Raw genomic sequence first — 20,237 nt, 5'->3', positions numbered from 1 at the left:
TGACTTCTAGGAGAGAATATATCCGTACACACAGAGTTTGATGGAGCCTATAGGGCTGTGCACCGGAACTGTATGGCTCCGCATACTGCTTTAAAGGCCAGTGTGCTCAAGCAGGGCACCCCCTTTATGATATCCATATGTGAAAATAGGGCATATTGATAGACATTTCTGTTCATCATCAATAACCTCGGAACGTCTTTTGTACAGTGATGGGATCTTGGTAAGAAGTTGAGTAATTGTCCTCCCTGCATTGGGTGATTACAAATCCTCTCCATATAAGATGTATAAGAATATATCGGTGTGCAAGCCATTCCAAATGGAACGACGCCTTTAAACATATCACAAAATAAAGAAAAATGTTGCAGTGACCAAGTTTTTGCTTCAAATTTTATTAGTGCCAGAAGAAACAAAACTGCGGCTTATTCATATGCTAATGTATGTATTTGTTCGTACTGATTCTAGACCTGATGAAGGGCACATGGCGCACAGCATTGTGTGTTCCCTATGTTTGTGCTTTAATAGACTGGCCTCAGGGGAAAAGCAGTAAAATAGTAATGTTGCTTTAAATAGCTTGCACTTTGGTGTGTTTCCGCATCTCATTACATGTAATCAGACAGAACTGGATTTAGTTGTTTTAGTTTCGATCACAATGTGCTAACAATGCAAATTTGGGGATTACATTTTCCTATTTTGGACACTTCTAATATTCAATTATATCGCCAGTTATTTCCAAATCAATAACATTACATTAATGAGTTTGCTGTAAAATACTGACATCTGGTGGATTGAAATAATTGGCGGTGGCGTTCATATGGAAATATCTAATGAAAAATCTATATGAACACAAGGGTTTGTTCTCTGGGGCTTGTACATTACTCTGGCGCCTGTTGTGTTGAATGCACAAATGAGCTTCTGTACAATAGGGATCAAAGTGCAAGTCTTGTGTTTTCCCTATCCTATTGTTCAATACATGTCACCAAACTAGTACAAAGCTGGCCATAGACAATAAAGAGGGCTAGCTTCAGTGCAGACGGCAACCCTAAGAACATATTGGGTCACATTAAATACGGATCATGACACCATATGGGGTTAACTATAAAAAGAATTCCTGTTCTAAGATTTTGCACAATTTGAAATTCTTTTTCAATTTTAACATAAAAAATTTTCACCAACCATTATGTATGGCCAGCCAGGCCCAAAACAAGCAACAGTCAATAAGGAATAGCTCAAATAATATGTTACCGTTTTTATTAGTTTAAAAAGACACATTAAATAACTGTTGGAAGAACGCCAGCTCGACTGAGAGTTACTTCTCCGGACTCCCGGTTGTGCAGGAAGCTACAGAATAGCCCCTACCTTTATTTGAATGGGGCCGTGCTGTAGTTCCCTGCACAACGGGAGGCAGTAGCACTGTTGTGCAGGGAAAAACACTCAGGATCGGTGACGGTCACCCAGAATTTTGGCCCTTATACTGAAACACATTTTTATAGGCGTTAGAGGTCCATTTTTCTGATAAAGAGCTCAAAAACTCCCCTGCTTCCCTTCACGCAGACATAGGGGAAGATTTACTAAGACTGGCGCTTCATGCGCCAGTCTTAGTTATCTGCTCCGCTGGAGTGGAGTAAGATGCAACAGATTTATGATGAGGCCCACACCTCATAATAAATCTGTTGTATCTTTCGGTTGGCCGTGCACTACAATTGTGGCGCAACAACTGCGGCCGTGTGCCATCCATTCCCTTCCCCTTGGAAATAAAAAAAATGAATGGTCATCTCATCGCTCCTCCTCTCCGAGACCCCTCAGCATACTACAGCTCATACGAAGCCCTAACTCTGACCAATGTCTGGGCCTTATATGCAACGCATGACTCAAGTGTTCAGTGCTGTGTCACATACAATGACCTGAAGATGGCCGGTACCAGTACGTTGTATCAGTCGCCGTGGCCGTTACATAGAGCCTGAGGAGACCCAGCGGGGAGAAGAGGAGCGGTGAGGAGAGTATACTTTATTTTAATATCTAATGGAGGGTAATCTGATGGGGGAGGGAGTCCAATCTGGCAGGATGAGGTAAGGGCCCGACACGGGCCTCTACCCTGCTTTTGCCCACCCTCAGATGTAGAGTAGAACTTTGTAGCGGCTCTCTGCCCTGGCTAATAGAAGGGGGTCCCGAACAGGGGACTCCTCTCTATTACATCTGTATGCCCTAATAACGTTTTTGCATTAGGGTTGTCTAAACTATCAACCGTACCATAGAATCCATTACAAAACCAAATATATTGCAGATTGGACATCATACTATTCATACATAGGGGCTGCACTGCAATATGATCACATTTCTCCTATCTGATAATTTCAAATATTTTCTAAGAAAGTAAAGATTTTATGCAATTTAAAGAAAGTCAAATTAATTATGTAGTTAATTGTTTTGAAAAAGCTTGGAGAACACATTTACACATGCAGACAATGCTGTAAACTGTCTACAGCCTGACACATTATTCTAATTGTTTTTGCACAGCACTTCAAATGTTTTGCAGAATCCAAAATCAGAAAATCTGTTTGTTTGTATGAGCGTGATGTGCAAAATCTATTTAATATGTAGTTCTGTATTTATTTCCAAATAACACTCAGAACAGAATTTATTCCCAAGAAAAGGTTCACATAATTACATTGAGACGTCACTGCAGCTAAATATACAGACAGGACGTTATTTGCTGTGTATCTGACGGATCCGTTAGGTCTACTAGGAGCTCTCATAGAGGGCAGATGCTGAGCTTGGATATATATATATCTTTCTTACCAACATTTAAATTCCTAAATGCAAAAATTTTGAAGGTCATGTTCTCTTCCATTATTTTTAGAAGGGTCCATGACAATCATATGATCACAAAGTGATCTTAGTCCTTCCCCTACACATACAGCTGTCAATCATTATCGGCCACAGCCCCATTTAGCCTCTTCAAGTGAAGTTTCTACGAAACGCCTGCTTGGGATTAGTACTATTTTATGGAAAGTGCCAAAGGGGTTGTAAGTCCTTCTTCTTAGGCCGGATTCACACGCCGTTTTGCGCGCGCAAAAGGTCCATAAAAGCTCCGAGTGTCATCACTATATGATGCGTGGCTGTGTGATTTTCACGCGCCACCATCATTATGACACTCTGTTTTTATGTTTGTAAACAGACTACTGTAGCGCGAATCACGCGCGGCACACGAAAGTGCGTCCGTGTGCCGTGCGCGGTTTTCAAGCACCCATTGACTTCAATGGGTGCGTGATGCGTGAAAAACGGGCAAATATAGGACATGTCGTGAGTTTTACGCAGCGGACATACGGTGCGTGAAATGGACAGTCTGAACGACCCCATTGACTAACATAGGTCTGTGCGACGCGCGTTGCACGGACGTATTATACGTTCGTCTGAATAAGCCCTGAGAATTAGTTTAGGTCCCAACAGTTGGATCCCCGCAATCAGACGACATTTTCTATTGATATACCTTCAATGTCTTGACTTGCTTAGTCAAGTCAAGACATTGATGACATTCACAGTTTTCTGATCAATGGAGGCCCCACCACTGGGACCCCGACAGATAGGTGAGAACGGAGGTCCCAAACCCCCAGATCCTTCTCATTGCACCTCCCGCAGTGAGGAGAAGCTTGAATGGCGCGGCGGTCAAGCATGCACCGACTGCTCCATACAATGTCTATGAGAATGACAGAAACTGCCTGTACTTGGCTACATCTGTCATTCCCATAGACCTTGAATGGAGCGGCAGCTCCATTCAATGTCCTCCTCTCTGCGATCAGACATTGACTTGGATCTGGGGGATAGGGATCTCCGATTTCACGATCAGTAGTGGTCTCAGCGGTGGGGCGACCAGCGATCAGTAAATTATCACCTTTTATGTAGTTAGGAGATAATTTTTGATTCTGGTATAACCCCTTTAAATGATACAGTCCCGCTTGCCTACAGCCACCATTGGGGCCCCTGTACAGGTAGAGGATTTGCTATGAATTTTCCATCTGAATTTGCAGGCAGAAAATGCAGCGGAAGACTGTTGCATGCAAATGGATGAGATTTTAAGTGGACGTATCATAAGTCAACCACCTGTCTCCTCAAAAAAACGTACCACGTGTTTCACATGACCACATTACATTCCAAAAACGCACAAAGATTCAATTAATTTTGCATAAAATTGGTATTTCTTATTACCAAATTAGTTGTAGTGCATGTAATAAAAATACAAAGGTACAATAATGTAGTAACATGTACAAATGTACCAAGAGAAAGGACAAGACCGTATGTATAGATACTTTATTTAGACCATAGGTATGAACACGTGAATTACTAAACATTTAAAAGAATCTCAAAACGACACGTCTCCGACACTGCCGCGCCGCCACAACCTAACCTGATCATCGGGCTACGCTTCAGTCCAGCTGGGTGGGACCGTGACGTCACTCAGCCCGTAACGGTTCCGGTGTGTGTGGTGTGTGTGGTGTGTGTGGTGTGTGTGGTGTGTGTGGTGTGTGTCAGCCAATCAGATTATAGGTTTCATTTTCCATGGCTGGATTTCAAAATGAAAGAAGAAATCTCAATGGTTGCTATTAGTGGCCTCTCATTGTTTTTCTATACACTGTTTTCAATAATACTCCCCCCATTCTACCGTGTCAATGAGACAGCCCAACACCACGCGGCGGTCACCATGGTTACTCTTCCTTCTAGTCAGCAAAACAACAACATGCCATGACGTCACTAGGGCGGGACGGGGACATGACAGCGCACTTTTACTACATGTGATATTACGGCATGACGTCATCACTGCGGGACGGAGAATGATGATAGCGCAGTTACACGGGATGACTTGTCTGGAACGTTCTGGGCCCGGTGGGAGGAGATCACGGAGGATGACTCCGCAGCTTAGGCCCATGACTCAGCATGAGGCACTGGTATATAACGAGTCGGGAAGGTCGGGACTGGAAACAGCGGGACGTCAGAGTGGTAAGAGAGCTGGGTCTTCTGTATATGGTAGTGATCGGCAACCTACGGCAGTGGTCTCAGGACATGCTGAGAGTTGTAGTTCCTCAGCAGCTGGAGGGCCACTGATTTTGGAAATTGGTGCAGTTAGTCGCTTTTTTTGTTTTGCGTCGCCTTATTCTGAGGGCCAAAACGTTTTACTTGAGTGGTGTGGGGGCTTGTTGTGGGGCGAGTTGTAGTTTTTCTTAGTACCACTTTGGGGTACATAGGATTATTTGGATCACTTTTAATTCCATTTTTTTTTTGTGGGAAATGAAGTGACCAAAAAAAACGCAATGATGGTGTTATGTTTATTTTTTAACTGTGTTCACCATGCATAATGTTCTATTGTAATAGTTCAGACTTTTACAGATGCGGCAATATCAATTCTGTTAAAATAAAAATGTTTCATTACTTTTGGGGGAAAATGGGAAAAGGTGTTTGTTTTTATTTTTTTAACGTAATATTTTTGTGTGTAATATGTATGTTGTTGTTGTGTGTTGTTGTTTTTTTTTTTTTTTTTTTTTTTACATTGTTTTTGTTTTTATATTTGTTAGTCCCCCTAGGGAACTTCAACTAGCGATCGTTGGATTGCCGCTTACACAATATACTACAATACTTGTGTATTGTTTTTTACCATCTCCGTTGCAGGGAGGGGCTATGGGCAATCGGAGGGGGTTGCCCTACTTGTTCTAATGGCGTAGATGCCACGGTTGCAATTTACCGTGGTATCGAAGTGGTTATACGGGAGGCATCAGAGTCATCCAGTGAAGTGTCAGTTGTAACATACATTGACACCTGCTGGACCCGTGAGCCCGCTCCATACTTCCCTCTTGTTGGCTATGATAAAGCACACAAAGCACAGAGACGCTACAGAAGTGTCAGGAGAATGAATACACATCATGTCCTGGCTGGAGGTAATGTATATTCATAGTCATGACACACGAGTAGCGTTACAGTGTGTTTGTGACTGCACATAGCGATATAGCTATATCATTATCTGCAGTGTAAATGAATAGCGGGAAGTGTATGACGCTGATTGGTCAGCGTCATACACTCCTCTGTACAACGCCCACTTGGTCATATAGTAAAACACGCCCAGTTGTCCATTGAGAAACTCATTAGCATAAAGCTAAAATAGGTCATAACTCCGTCAAAAATGATTGTTATTTCTAAATAAAAAAACTGCTGTAATCTACATTACAGCGCCGATCACATTATGTACAAAATAGGCCACTTATAATGTGGTGACAGAGTCTCTGTAAAGCTGTTTTTTCAGGGGATAGAAAGAAAGCTACCCTGCTGTATGGACAGTTTAACACTCTAGATGAATGTTGGAGTAGTGGTAGTCCCCGGCTATGGATTGCTGGACCAACAGACTTTTATTAATTAACCAGATTCCAACAAATCCTAACCGATCCCATTAGTGTCATATAAGACCGGCAGTTTTTTTTTTTTACGGCAGGAACAGTGTAGTCAAAGAGCAAGGAAACCCAACGGGACAGAAACCAGCATCAGTGTGATCAGACTTCCAAAATGTTCTGACCTATGAATTAATGTTTTTCTTCTTTATTATTTTTACCTCCCAGAATATCCAACGTTCCGAGAATCTTCCAGCTCTGTAGAATGGAGTTACCGGATTTAGGAAAACATTGCTCCGAAGTCACATGCAAACAACTAGGTATTATAAGCCGCTTTATCCAGTACCTTCTATGGCCGCAGTAACATTTAAAGTACAACTTCTGTCCATGTGCCCTCTTAGGACCCTGCTCAGAATCCCCTCAGATCCGTTATGTAATGGCCTCTATGTATTAGGCCTCATGCACACCACCGTAAGGGTTTTTACTATCTGCAAATACGGATGCACGTCCGTACCCTTCCGCAATTACGGAAGTGCCCATGGAATTCTATGGGCAAGTCAGTGCCGCAATTGCGGTTAAGAATAGGACATGTTCTATATTTTGCAGATCATTTCTCCGGCCTGGACACACCTGTGTAAATGTACTGGAAGGCGTCCGTGGCCTGTAGAAATGTATGGGTCCTCAATTTCATCCATAATTACCTGATCCGTAATTACGGATGAAAACTACGGTCGTGTGCATGAGGCCTTACTACAGGCGCTGCAGGCAAAATGTCTGTCTGGCTGTGGTTACCCCTAAAGAAACCGCTGTTTGCCGGTGGTGTCGGAGTCGGACCCGCAGTGATGATCTGATTGCCACTATGACTCCTATATGATCAGGGTTATCTGTGATGAAGTAAATCCTTTTAGGGCATGTTCACACGGCAAACTAAAAACGGCTGTGAAATACGGCGCCGTTTTCAAGGGAAAACCGCCCCTGATTCTCAGCCATTTTTGATGCATTTTTTTTTATGGCCGTTTTTGGAGCTGTTTTTCTATCGAGACAATGAAAAACAGCTCAAGGAGTGACCTGCACTTCTTTTTTACGGGGCGTTTTTTTTTTTTTTTTTTTTTTACATGCTGTTTTTCCCATTGACATCAATAGGCAGATGTTTGGAGATGTTCAGGCACTGTATTTTTAGCTGTTTTTCGGGGCGTTTACGGCCGTGTGAACATACCCTAATAGATGCCATGAATTCTTGGGGATATCCTAAAAAGCAGCAGCTAAAAATGTATTAAAGAGTGAGAAAGCCCCTCCTCGCATTTGGGCTGATTCCTGGCCATGTATGTTACTGCTATGGATATAAATACTATTTATTCCGAGCATTAAGCGGTGATTGGTGAAGGGCGGGGGGATTGGCGTTCCATTGCTGGACCCTCCTCATGTTGATCAGCCGTTATTTCCAGGGGCCGGGACACACTCCTTCAGGGGGGTTCCTGTCTTGTTACTGGAAGAGAATGTAAACCTTTCCCCAAATTTTTTTTGCAGATTTCCTCCCGATGACGTGTGATGCTTGCCAGGATGTTTTCTGCAAGGACCACATAACCTATGACCAACATAAGTGTTCTTCTGCTTACAAGAAGGTATGATCTGATGCGTCTGCTTCACGGGGGCAGGATAAGGACAAGGGGGCGTGTTAAAAAGCTGGTCTATGGGGATCGATTACCTTCTAGCAGAAGACTGCGAACCGTGGCTCTACAGGCGTTGTAAAAAGGACCTGCTGGGAGTTGTCATTTCACAAGCTGGAGAGCCGGGTTTGAGTACACTGCCTCGATCTCGTTAAAGGGAACCCGTCCGCCTGCTTTAGCTTCCCAATATAAGGGCAGAATAAAGTGGTGACAGATAAGATGATTTCAGCCATTGTCACTTTTTTATGTTAGTTGACGGGTTTTTCCCACTAACTAAAATACAGTTAAATGTGTCCATAAATGGCAGTTATACATTTGTGCAATTTCATGTCATTTTCGACAATGCCCTGTTATAAAGATATATTATTACCACAGCGCTGTCAGAAGTTTTGTTGTGTTACTGGTTGCCCTTGGATCCGACCATAACCCATTCCTCTGGCTTTGGTCGGGAAAAGACACATCCCGGCCACAGTATGGCCTTGTGGTCGCTTTCAATGTCCTCACGAACGCGCTTTATTTAGTTTGCACTCGGGAACGTCCGATTTATTCTGGAGTGGTTGGTGTGACTAGAAGCCTGTGCGCATGCGCAGCAGGAGCGCTATCCAAATCCGCGCATGCACTCGGGAACTGGCAACTGTTCCCGAGTGCTTCTGCTAAACTTGCATTTCAGCAAGACTGTATACACCCGGGAACCGGCGACTGTTCCCAAGTGCTTATTCTAAACTTCAATTTTAGCGTGCGCTACTGTGCATGCGCAGTACCATCGCTGTGGAAGATTGTATGCACCCGCGAACCGGCGGTTGTTCCCGACTGATTCTAATTTATTATTTCAGCGTCTGCTGCAAGTACTAGTAGCATCGCTGTCCAAATCTTAGCCTGCGCTAACAGTCGCCGGTTCCCAAGGGCAGGCGGGGATTTGGACAGCGCTACTGCTGCGCACGCGAACAGGCTTGTAGTCACACCAACCACTCGGGAATAATCGGAAGTTCCTGAGTGCAAACAAAATAAAGCGCGTTCATGAGAACATTGAAAGCGACCACAAAGCCATACTATGGCCGGGATGTGTCCAGAGGAATGGGTTATGGTCGGATCCAAGGGCAACCAGTAACACAACAAAACTTCTGACAGCGGTTTGGTAATAATATATCTTTATAACAGGACATTGTCGAAAATGACATGTAATTGCACAAATGTATAACTGCCATTTATTATTTTATTATGTCATACGTCAAATGTTTCGTGGTTATTGTATATTTGTTTGTTTTTGTGATGCAGTGACTAATTTCCCTTCGGGGATGAATAAAGTCTATCTTATCTTATTTATGGACACGTTTAACTGTATTTTAGTTCGTTGGAAAACACCTTTTAAGTGATTTTAGAGAACTTACATTGTGAACGTTGCAGCGCGCGGGGAGTAAGGAGTCCGGCGTATTCTTGAGCTGCCGCTACCCCTGCCCAGCCGCCTATGCACAGTAATATGGGGCGAAGGCTATCTATAATCTCTGGGCAGCGGCAGCTCATCAATACGCCAGACTTCTTTCTCCCGGCGAGATGTGAGCGTTGCAACGTTCGAAATGTAATTTAAAAAAAAAACAAAAAATACGAAACTGTCAGACATAAGGGACAAACCACTGAAATCAGCGTATCGGTCACTACTTTATGCTGCCTTCAGAGGGGGGAGCATAAATGGGCTGACCGGTTTCCTTTTGAATAAGTATTTATTGCAGTTCTATCCATATGGCCACAAGGTGGCAGTATAAACATTTAAATAAAACACATCATTGTACTAACCGATCTATGTAGAGGATCGTAATTCTTATTGACAAACAAATGCTGCCATGTTTAACCCCTTAAGGACACGGCCAATTTTGGCCTTGAGGACAGAGCAATTTTTTTTACATTTCACTCTTTGCATCCCGACGCTCATAACTCTCTTATTTTTTGTACGACGTAGTTGTATGAGACTTTGTTTTTTGCGGGACGAGTTGTACTTTATGTACGTACCATTTTTTGGTACAAATACATTATCGTTTAATTTCTATACATTTTTAATTAGATTAAAATGCCGAAAAAAAGCAGTTGCGCAGCAGTTTTTTAATTTTTTTTTTTACACCGATCATCATAAATAATGTTATACATTTATTGTACAGGTTGTTACGGTCGTGGCGATACCAAATATGTCTATATTATTTCATGTTTTGGGACTTATATTTTAAAAAGTTTATTATAAAAAAATGTGTTTTATGTGTATTTTATTTACTTTTTATTTATTTACCATTATTATTATTTTTTTACATTCATTTAACGTTTTTTTTTTTAAATCCCATAAAGGGATTTATCATTTTTATTTTGTAACTGCAATGTACTGGCATAGATCTATATGCCAGTACATTAGCCTGTTACTGATTGTACACAGGCAGTTGTTAGGACATACCTCAGTATATCCTAACAGGAAATATGTTCAGACAGCCCTGGGGTCCTTCACTGGACCCTGGGCAGTCTGGCCATATGAGTTGTGGGCTTTGATCGCGTCACAGTTATCTTCTGTGACGCGATCAATGTGTAGTCCCCCCTCTTTGAACGCCGCGATCAGCTTTCATCGCGGCGTTCAAAGCGTTAACAGCGGAGCGAAGAGGTTTCTCTCCTCTCCGCTGTCAGAGCGGGGCCGTGGCTGTGTATTACAGCCGTTGCCCCGCTCTCGATCGCACACACAGACGGCAGAGACTGCTGTCACACAGGACGATAGATAGATACACAGCACTCTCTTAAACGCGGTTGTGCATGCTTGACAACCGCTCCATTCAAAGTCCTTTCCGCGGTCGTGCCGGTGAGGAAGAAAGGGGGTTTCTGGGACGCCTATTCTAGTGATTGGTGGTTGTCCCTAGCAATTATACATTGATCACCTACCCTGGGGTAAACCCCTTTAAATGAAAGTTACATAACAGGATAAATCTACATATTGGCTTCTCCGTAATTGTAATAACTCTTATAAGGCCTGAAATAACAAAGTTAAGCCTGAAGAATGTAGCGAGTGAGAAGCGGAAAACATTTACTGCATCTTTAAGGCAACAATTGGGTGCGTTGTGAAACATTTTTATCTGTTTTCTGGAAATTGCTCTTCTCTCGTCTTTTCTTGTTTAACACCAGGTTTGCTGATAATGACCAAACCGGTTTCTCTAGAAATGTGTACACGTGGCCACTACACTAATCTTATTGTCTACTTTCGTCCTACTGTCTATTTTAGGATGTGCAAGTCCCAGTTTGTCCACTGTGTGGCGCTCCAGTACCAGTGAGGAGAGGAGAACTGGCAGACGTTGCTGTTGGTCAACACATTGACAGAAACTGCAGTTCTGATTCTTCTACGGGTAAACAGAAGGTATCATTATTTCTCTACTACCACAACCAAATATTTCAGGGACCTATTTGAGTTTGCATCCTGGCTAATTTTATTGACATCCAGTTCTGCATCTATATCTTTATATATTGCCTTATAGGGACAATTAAAGATGGTTTGTTAAGGAAAAGCTCACAGCAAAACTGATGCATTGTGTTAGGCTGGATTCACACGAGCACGTTCGGACCGTAATGGACGGAACGTATTTCGGCCGCAAGTCCCGGACCGAACACACTGCAGGGAGCCGGGCTCCTAGCATCATAGTTATGTACGACGCTAGGAGTCCCTGCCTCTCCGTGGAACTACTGTCCTGTACTGAAAACATGATTACAGTACGGGACAGTTGTATGACCGTTCTATGATGTTAGGAGCCCGGCCCACTGCAGTGTGTTCGGTTCGGGACTTGTGGCTGAAATACGTTCCGTCCTTTACGGACCGAACATGCTCGTATGAATCCAGCCTTATGCCTAATGTAGGCCTAGCATGTATGCCTAATGTAGGGCTCGAGGGGGTAGTACACTACACAGGGATTTTTTTTTTGGACGTTTGGATCTCTGTGTCATGCACTGCTCTCTCAGGCCCTACGCTAGTCCACACAAAGTGCAGGAGTTCCTTGGAGCGTTCCATTAAACAGTTAATTGAGTATTTTCCCTTTTTGTCAGGGAATTAAAAATACTATTCCGCCGTTTTGAGTTCTTGGGAAAGCAGACCTATGTGGCAGCTATATAGGTTGTCGCCCAGCTTAAAGGGAATGTGGCGCGAGAAAAATATATATATATTTTTTTTTAGTTAAACAGTTAGTATATAAATGATTAGACATTGTTCTAATTTTTTATTTTTTTTTCACAAGTCAGGAAATATTATAAATTACATTCTAATTTATAACATTTCCCTGTGCTGGTCACTAGAGGGAGCAATTCCCAAAATTGCAGCATTGGCATGTGGTAAAGCAACCACATTGCTTCTGAACATATGGACGGAGGCCGCGACCGGAAGTAGTCATCCTACTGTCCGGCCGCGGCTTCCGGTCCACATGAAAATGGCGCCGGATGTCACTCTGCCGAAGACCATCCTTTTGGACTGTGTGGGAGCGGCGCATGCGCAGTTCCCACACAGACGGCGTACACTATAGTGAATGGAACGGCTCCCGTTTGCATTCTCTATGGGGCTGTATCTGCCGTATTCCATCTCTGTATGTGTCGTTAATCGACACATACAGAGATGAAAAAAAATGGCAGCCCCCGTAGAGAAGTAAAAGAAAAAAGTAGAACACAAATACAATTTATTTTAATGACCTACTAAAAGCAATAACATATATATAAAAAAAAAATTTTTTCGTGACACCTTCTCTTTAAAGAGGACCTGTCACATGACATGTCTGCTTTAGTAAATACTTGAAATAATTCTGGAACCTATTTTCTTGCCACTCTACGTTGTGACATTCCTCTGTTATTCCTCCTAGAAATGTATGAAGAAATTGACAACTGGGTATTACCAGTTGGGGGTGTGTCTCTACGCAGACTGACACTGTCCAATCAGTGCTGACAGAGTGAGACTGGAGGGAAAAGATGTCCCACACTTGTCATTTCATGGGGAATACAAGTATTTACTAAAATAGACCTGTCAGGAGAGGTGACAAGTTTGCTTTAAGACTTCTAGGTAGGCACCATTAATGGGACAGTTGTGTAAATGAAACAGAAGCTATTTTTATAATTTTTTTTATTAATGACCAAGGTTTTTACAAATCGATGCTGTAAACCAGGATGCAAGAGGAAAGAGCTGATGAAGATTGAATGCCACCGGTGTCACAGTAATTTCTGCCTTTCCCACAGACATCCATCGGATCACGACTGCAAGTCCAAAGGGCAGGCGCTGTCTAAAGCTGGGTAATTAATTTACACACTGCTCCGGGAGTGGGTAGATGTTTATCTGCATGTCTCACACCGTTCACAATGACTGTAGTTTCAGCATGTGTTTCCTCCTTCACAGATATGCTGCTTTGATGAGATCTCCGAAGACGTCAGAACAAAACCGAGCAATCGTTAATTCTCCCATGAAGTTACAGGAGGTGACGCAGTCTGGATGCTGCAGAGCTATGGATGAAAGGTAGTGAACTGCCGCTATTGTGCCGTAATGTTTCTCAATATACATGTTAGGCTTCATTCACATCTGCGCTAGGGCTCCGTTCCGTCTGAGCTTTCCGTCAGAACGAAGCCCTGACCGACACAAACGGAAACCATAGGTTTCTATCACCATTGATTTCAATGGTGACGGATCCGGTGCCAATGGTTTCCGTTTGTCTCCGTTGTGCAAGGGTTCCGTCGTTTTGACAGAATCAATACCGTAATCGAATGGTGAAGGAAACGGAAACCTATGGTTTCTGTTTGTGTCTGTCAGGGCTCCGTTCCAACGGAAAGCTCCGTCAGAACGGATCGCCAGCGCAGATGTGAACGAAGCCTTAGTGTATTTATTTCTGTCCCCCTCTGCAGTCACTGTACATCATCCTAAAATTCCCCACGTTTTAACACTTTGGTGCCGTACATGTATGGCATAGGCTCAGGAGCTGTGTCTGTGACATCACCCATGGGAGTCGCAGTCCGCAGCCTTACACTGACAGGTGATAATGTCTTGGTGTACACTGGTAATCCACTGGATTATGGTAAAAAAATCTGTTCCCTAGTGGGACAACAGAATAAAACAAAGATTGAAGGGGGATTATATAAGTAAAGGAGAACAAACACATTTTGTTTCCATTCAAGTATTTTTTTTTTTTTTTTTAATTGAATAAAAGTCATCAAACATAAAAAATATATATACATATTTAGTATCGTAATGCATGTTATTTATACTGCGCGATGAATGGAGTAAAACAAATTCTTGTTTTGATTCCCTTGTTTGTTTGCATCTGGATAAACCTATTGCTCCCTCCCTCTGTAAACCACTTAAATGCTGCGGTCGCTAGTGACAGCAGCATTTAAGGGGTTAAACGGCCGTGATCAAAGTTAACTTTGATCACTACCGTCGGAGCAGGAGCCTGGCTGTCATCCGACAGCTGGGGCACCCACTCCAGCTCACTAGGCTGCCGTGAAAAGGCGGCAGTCTAGCCTAAGGCCTCTTAGTGGCCACTGTGAAAAGGTGTATTGGTGGTCATTAAGGGGTTAAATAAGGTAACCTATAACCTAATGTAAGTCTTCACATAAACCTGCTCTAACTTGTGCTTTTTTTTTTTTTTTTTTTTTTTTTTTAATCCAGCAACTCATTGGTGGCCACTGGAGAACCGGTTCTATCTGATTTTGGACTACTTAATGGATTGGTAAGAAAATACTTGTATACGTTCTGCTAAAACTTTTAGTTAGAACTGCATTTTAAATCTTAAGTAAATGGAGTGTGAGATGTCAATAACTGATCACAATTCTATTTCTGTGTGTCCAATAAAACTGGGTTATACTCAGGCCAAAAAACAAAATGGTTAAAAATTGGGCAGGTTGTTTTTGGGGCAATGGGTGCACAGGTTCCATTAATAAGCAGTAGAGACGTTACATCTCTGGAGCCTGTAAGTGCAGATTCTCTGCTCCTTAGGCTCCACCCATAAAATAGGCCACACCTTAAGTGCAACATCTCATGCCCTCTGCAGCCTTTCCATGTCTCAACCCCCCCCCCCCCCCCCTTCCTGGGTGTCCTCTACCACTCGCTGTACTTTGGAAAATAATTGACCTACGCAACAGTAGGAAAAAAGGAGGGGTTTTGAAAGAGAAAAAAAGCCATTTAAGGCCAAATTCAAACAAACGTAGAGTACGGCCGTTAAAACAATGGCCGTCACACGGACGCATATATTTCAATGGGGCCGTTCACATGGCCGTTGTTTCAATGGACCCTGTGAAGAGTCCGTTGACAAATAGAACATGTCCTATTTTGTTCCATTTTTACAGATTCCTCCATAGACCCAAGTCTATGGAGGTCCGTGAAAACGGAACCCGCACGGGGGCACCTCGGACGTGAAAAACAGCACGTTTTTCACGTCAGGCCAGATTCACACGAACATGGGGAAACTCGAAGAGTAAGCAGTTGGTTGATCGGCGCTCGACTGCTCATTTCATGAGGAGCAATGATTGGTTATGTATGAGGACGAGCGCTCATTCATCCTGACACATTCCCATCATGTTGGCAGCACATCTCCCTGTTTACAGGGGGAGATGTGCTGCCGACAACGATAATATTTCTTGCAGCATAACCGATAAAATCAGCCGATTGCACGTTCATTGGCTGATCGTTGCCCTGTTTACATAGGGCAATGATTGGGAACGAGCGTTCATGTGTAAAATGGCATTAGTAAGCTTGGGGTAGATTGGTGGTTGCAAAATCGACAAATAAGAGCTCACTTTTTTTTTTTTTCTTTTTGGAACACGTATTCATAAGTGTCTAGTTAACATCAATACGCATAATTTACATATGACTACACTAACCAGTACACGTAATATGTCAAGTTTCCCTTTAGCATTCACCCCCCCCCCTCCCCCCCAGGGCCACCTATAGGCGTACTGTGCCTAGAAATAAATTTCGCTCTGTTGACAAGCCAAAAACAGGTTAACTGTTCAATCTAATCCCTCTCACTAGGTCATGAAAAAAAAAACAAAGTTGAATTATCTATGTATATTTGTAGGATTCAGACCAGCTGAAGAGGATGGTTTTATTTAATTTTCATATTCAGCATCGCGGCCACACCTTTCCCCGCTACGTGTGTGCTTACTCTAAAATAAAATTTATAAGCTACTGCGAGATCAAAAACACTTACAATATGATGTTAAATATGAGATCTGAAACCCTGTTACCCTACGTAAAGTGATGGTAAATTACTGACAAAAAGCCCTGCTTCAAGGAACCCATAAAAGTTACCCAAATTCAGCCATGCTTCGTTATACAACTAGAGTACAACGACTAATGTGTAGAATATTCTTGTCTTTTCTAGAGTGAAGAAGAAGCACTGCAGAGGGCGCTAGAGATGTCATTGCTGGAAGCCGGAATAAACAACCTGCTAACTCTCAGGTAAGTGGCACTTTAGTATAGAATTCTTTATCCACACCATCATATTCCCATAAAGGTATTGTAATCAAATGCTAGGCTCGGACAGTCCAGTTTCCCCAACTATACACAGAGACATGGCTGTGTTTACAGACAGCTGGTTGTGCTGGAATTGTCTGCTCTGAGAGAGAGAGAAAGAGCTGCTTTTTTCAGTATTTGGACACAGAGGTGATGGTATTTTCTATGCAGGGATTTAAAGGGGTTTTCCCTCTATTGGAAATGATGGCATATCGCTAGGAAATGCCATCACTTCATGATCGGTGGTCCAAATGCCAAGACCCTCACCGATCCTCGAAATCGGGAAGTAGCTGCAGCGCATCACGTGAATTAGGTGAAGTTGCGTTTCCCTAAACAACGAGTGGCTGGGGGTACTGCTGTGCAGGGGAAAAACTGCCTTTAAAACAACGGCCGTCACAGACACATGTAGGTCAATGGGGACGTTCACGTTGCCGTTGTTTCAACGGAGTGTGTGTGACGGGTCGGTGGAAAAATAGGACATGTCCTATTTTCTTGCGCTTTCACGCTTCCCTCCATAGACTCTAGTGTATGAGGGATCCATTTTTTCATGTTTGAGGTTGCACACGCTCATCTGAATGTAGCCTTAAGACACTTTTTTTTCATCGACCGGTGCAGCGAGCGCGATCAACCGGAAATCGTTGATCGGGGCTCCTGTCACACGGAGCTATGGATGGGGACGAGTGGACGTTACTCAGATCGCTCGTCCCTATACCTTATCATGTCGGCAGCGCGTCTGTGTACACAGGGAGATGTGTTGCTGCCAACTGGAATATTTAACTTCTTTTAAAACGATACGACCAGCCGATGATCGAGTGTTTGCTTGTTCATCTTGTGATCGCTGCCCTCTTTATACAGAGAAATTATCGGCAACGAGCGTCATGTGAGCGCTTGTCTGCCCGATAATCGCCCAGTGTAAAACACAGTTTAGTCCTAAATGGAGAAGAAAGCACAATGCAATCTGAACTAGATAAGGAATGCAAAGTATTTAGACCGTTAATGAACTTTTTATGTAAGTTGTAACAGTGGAATGTTGTCAATGGTTAAATAATCGTCTCTCTACGTCTGATGTCATTTTTTTTTTACATTTTTTTTTTTTTTCTTTTTTCTTTATAGAAATCCCGGCATCAACACAATTCAAGCCAGCGGGCAATGAAAGCTTCTGATCAGTCCTGATAGTCCATAGGCTACAAATAAATGTTTTTATACCCATCGCATGACGTTTTTAAAGGCTCTAGACACCTTCACCAACAATTTTTTTGATTTTTCTTTATAAATTCATACAATGCAATAATAAAAAATAAAAAAAAAGTATGCAAAGGTATCCACAGTTTTTAGTCCAATAACTTTTTAATTCCACAAGAAACCCTTTTTTCTAAATCCTCTACATTATTGCATTGTAACCTCTTCATAGCGCAGTAGAACTCCCAAACCTGTAATATCGAACACCTCATTCTTCTTTCTATACCATGATTGAACATTGACCCAGCCCCACAAGATTTAGCTGCGTAGACAAAAAGCAGCTTTAACTTCCTCAGGTTTTTTTGTTTTTTTTTTTTTGTTTTTTTTATTGAATGCAGATCTGTTCTTCCCAGATCCTAAATCTTTAAAAATCATGGTGGCCCTCAGTTACCGCTCCTGGCACAGCTCTACACATCTGCTAATGTAGTTAATAGGCATCGTATACTGCTATATAAGTATGATACCCTTTGGGGGATTAGCCTTGGTCCACTAAGATTTGATATATTTATATACTCCCTATATTAAGAAAAGCTTTAAAAATATAGATTTATTGAAAGGTTATTAAGCACCACAGACACGTGACAGGTTAAACTAGTGGGTACAAAGAGCTCACAATCGACCATTTCCTTGATGAGAGGTTGGTCGGGCTATATACGGAATATGGCACCCAGCTTAATGGGACATTTGGGAGGAGTATTAGAAAGGAGAGCCCTGTCTATCAGCCAATCAGCATTGCTGAGAACACTCCAGCGATGCTGATTGGCTGAGACCAATTGAATGACACTGTAGCTTACAACGCTTCTCCCAAATGTGCTTGTTCGCTAGATGCCACACAATGTGTAGCTTCCGCCTAAACTCTTGTTCTGGGAGCTGTATAGTTATTTATCACCCACTTTAACCCTTTATCGATGCCCTTGTTTTAAGTGGCTCTGTGTCATGACCGTGGCACTTTTCGGAGTTGCCTATAAAAGGGCCGGCCACCGCTAGCCTAGGAATGAATCCGTTGAAACATGAACTGAACGATTTCTTAGCTGCGTTACTTATTATGATGTTTGTCGTTATCGATACTGGGATGTAAATATGGCTGCCTGTAACCAATAAATAGTTATATTTTGTAATGATTTGTCCTTTTCTCACACATGATGATTATGTCTTCAGGTAGAGCATATCGTTTTGTCACATACCATTTTCTCCCAAATTACATTGAATGTTCCCAAAATTATATATTTCCTACTTTTTTAAAAGGGGAACCCTTGGAAGCCATCCAAGATGTCAATGCAACTTTTGTGTCCCCTCCAATGCATCTAAAATAAAAAGCCATTTAGCAAAAATACTTGATATAAAAAAATCCTACTGATTTGTATAAACGGCTTCGAAGCAAACTGTTTGTCTCCATGGTCGCAGACTACAAACAAACCCTGTGTGTAGTCTGATTCTGCAGTCATGTCTTACAACCCTCTCCGACTGGCTGTATTTAAAGGGAACCTGTCCTGTTGGAAATACAGTCCAGTCTTCCGGTAGGGTGTTCTAGAGCAGGGTAGGTTAAAGTATGAATTCTATGTTATACTGAATCTTTTGCTACAAAAATATTAATCTAAACCTCTGCTCATTCTGAGGTTAGGAGTCCAGTGGGTGGTCCTACGCAGAAATTGACAGCTATCTCTGTATGCACACTCATTAAAGGGGTTTTACTATTGGGCATTTATGACATCCACAGGATATGTCAGATAGATGCAGGTCCCACCTCTGAGACCCGCACCTATCTCTAGAACGGGGCCCCTTAAACCCAGTTTGACCGCTCTGTGTTCTCGCTGAAGCGTGTGATTTCTGATTTACGTGTGTTTGATGAAAACAGTGGAGCTCGCTGAGCTACGCTATTTTTGTAAGTCCCATAGAAGTGTATGAGAGAAGGCTGTAATATTTTTCACCGCCGCTACAAGTTTGAAGGCGAGTCACACTGTGCGCAATCGAAATGAAGGGGAAGCAGCGGTCGTACGAGCGCTGCAGCCCCTTCAAAACAGATGATAGGCCATTGTGGGGGGTTTTTTGGGACTGGAAAACCCGCTTTACACATTTATGGCATATCCACACACGCCATTCTCTCCTCCAGACAGCGGCTGGATTCTGTGGCAGGTCCCAGAGCTGTCTAAGTTGTCTCAAACCCATTTTAGAGATTCATTTGGATCAGTAAAGCGTCTGAAAAGGTAGACATAACTTTTAATGGATAAGGTCCAGCATCCATGTAGCATGGCCATCAGTCTAATGGTCTTGCTATGCTGCCAGATCATTGGACAAACACTATGTTCCATTTCAACAACTGTGTGTAGCCAAACACACCTAAAACAAATCTCTTTCTTCATGTGGCAACTCCATTCTAGAACCACTGCAGCTGAAATGTCATTACCAGTTTATCTCCTTGATGCCCAAGTGAATGGGGCCAATCTGCAATGCCAAACACAACCCATGGACAGG

General features: G+C 42.7%; 1 protein-coding gene across 1 annotated transcript; it reads left to right on the top strand.

Annotated features, from left to right (window-relative positions):
* The first annotated feature begins 4,736 nt into the window (after positions 1-4,736).
* Positions 4,737-18,883, top strand: ZFAND2A (zinc finger AN1-type containing 2A). Its single transcript, XM_075831413.1, has 9 exons — positions 4,737-4,992; positions 6,597-6,688; positions 7,896-7,990; positions 11,280-11,411; positions 13,164-13,315; positions 13,419-13,535; positions 14,682-14,742; positions 16,396-16,472; positions 17,640-18,883. Exons 2-9 carry the CDS (start codon positions 6,634-6,636, stop codon positions 17,677-17,679), a joined length of 729 nt encoding a protein of 242 aa, XP_075687528.1. The 5' UTR covers positions 4,737-4,992; positions 6,597-6,633; the 3' UTR covers positions 17,680-18,883.
* The last annotated feature ends 1,354 nt before the right edge of the window (positions 18,884-20,237 follow it).

The sequence above is a fragment of the Rhinoderma darwinii genome, chromosome 6, assembly GCF_050947455.1.
Source record: "Rhinoderma darwinii isolate aRhiDar2 chromosome 6, aRhiDar2.hap1, whole genome shotgun sequence".
NCBI lineage: Eukaryota > Metazoa > Chordata > Amphibia > Anura > Rhinodermatidae > Rhinoderma > Rhinoderma darwinii.
The sequence above is the reverse complement of the archived record's forward strand: the minus strand, read 5'-3'. Positions and strand labels throughout refer to the sequence as shown.

Excerpts from the sequence above, each read along its gene's own strand:
- ZFAND2A (XM_075831413.1), top strand. The coding sequence starts at position 6,634 with ATGGAGTTACCGGATTTAGGAAAACATTGCTCCGAAGTCACATGCAAA. Across the intron at positions 13,536-14,681 it reads TGCAGAGCTATGGATGAAAG|CAACTCATTGGTGGCCACTG; the intron begins GTAGTGAACTGC and ends TTTTTAATCCAG. Across the intron at positions 16,473-17,639 it reads AACAACCTGCTAACTCTCAG|AAATCCCGGCATCAACACAA; the intron begins GTAAGTGGCACT and ends TTTTCTTTATAG.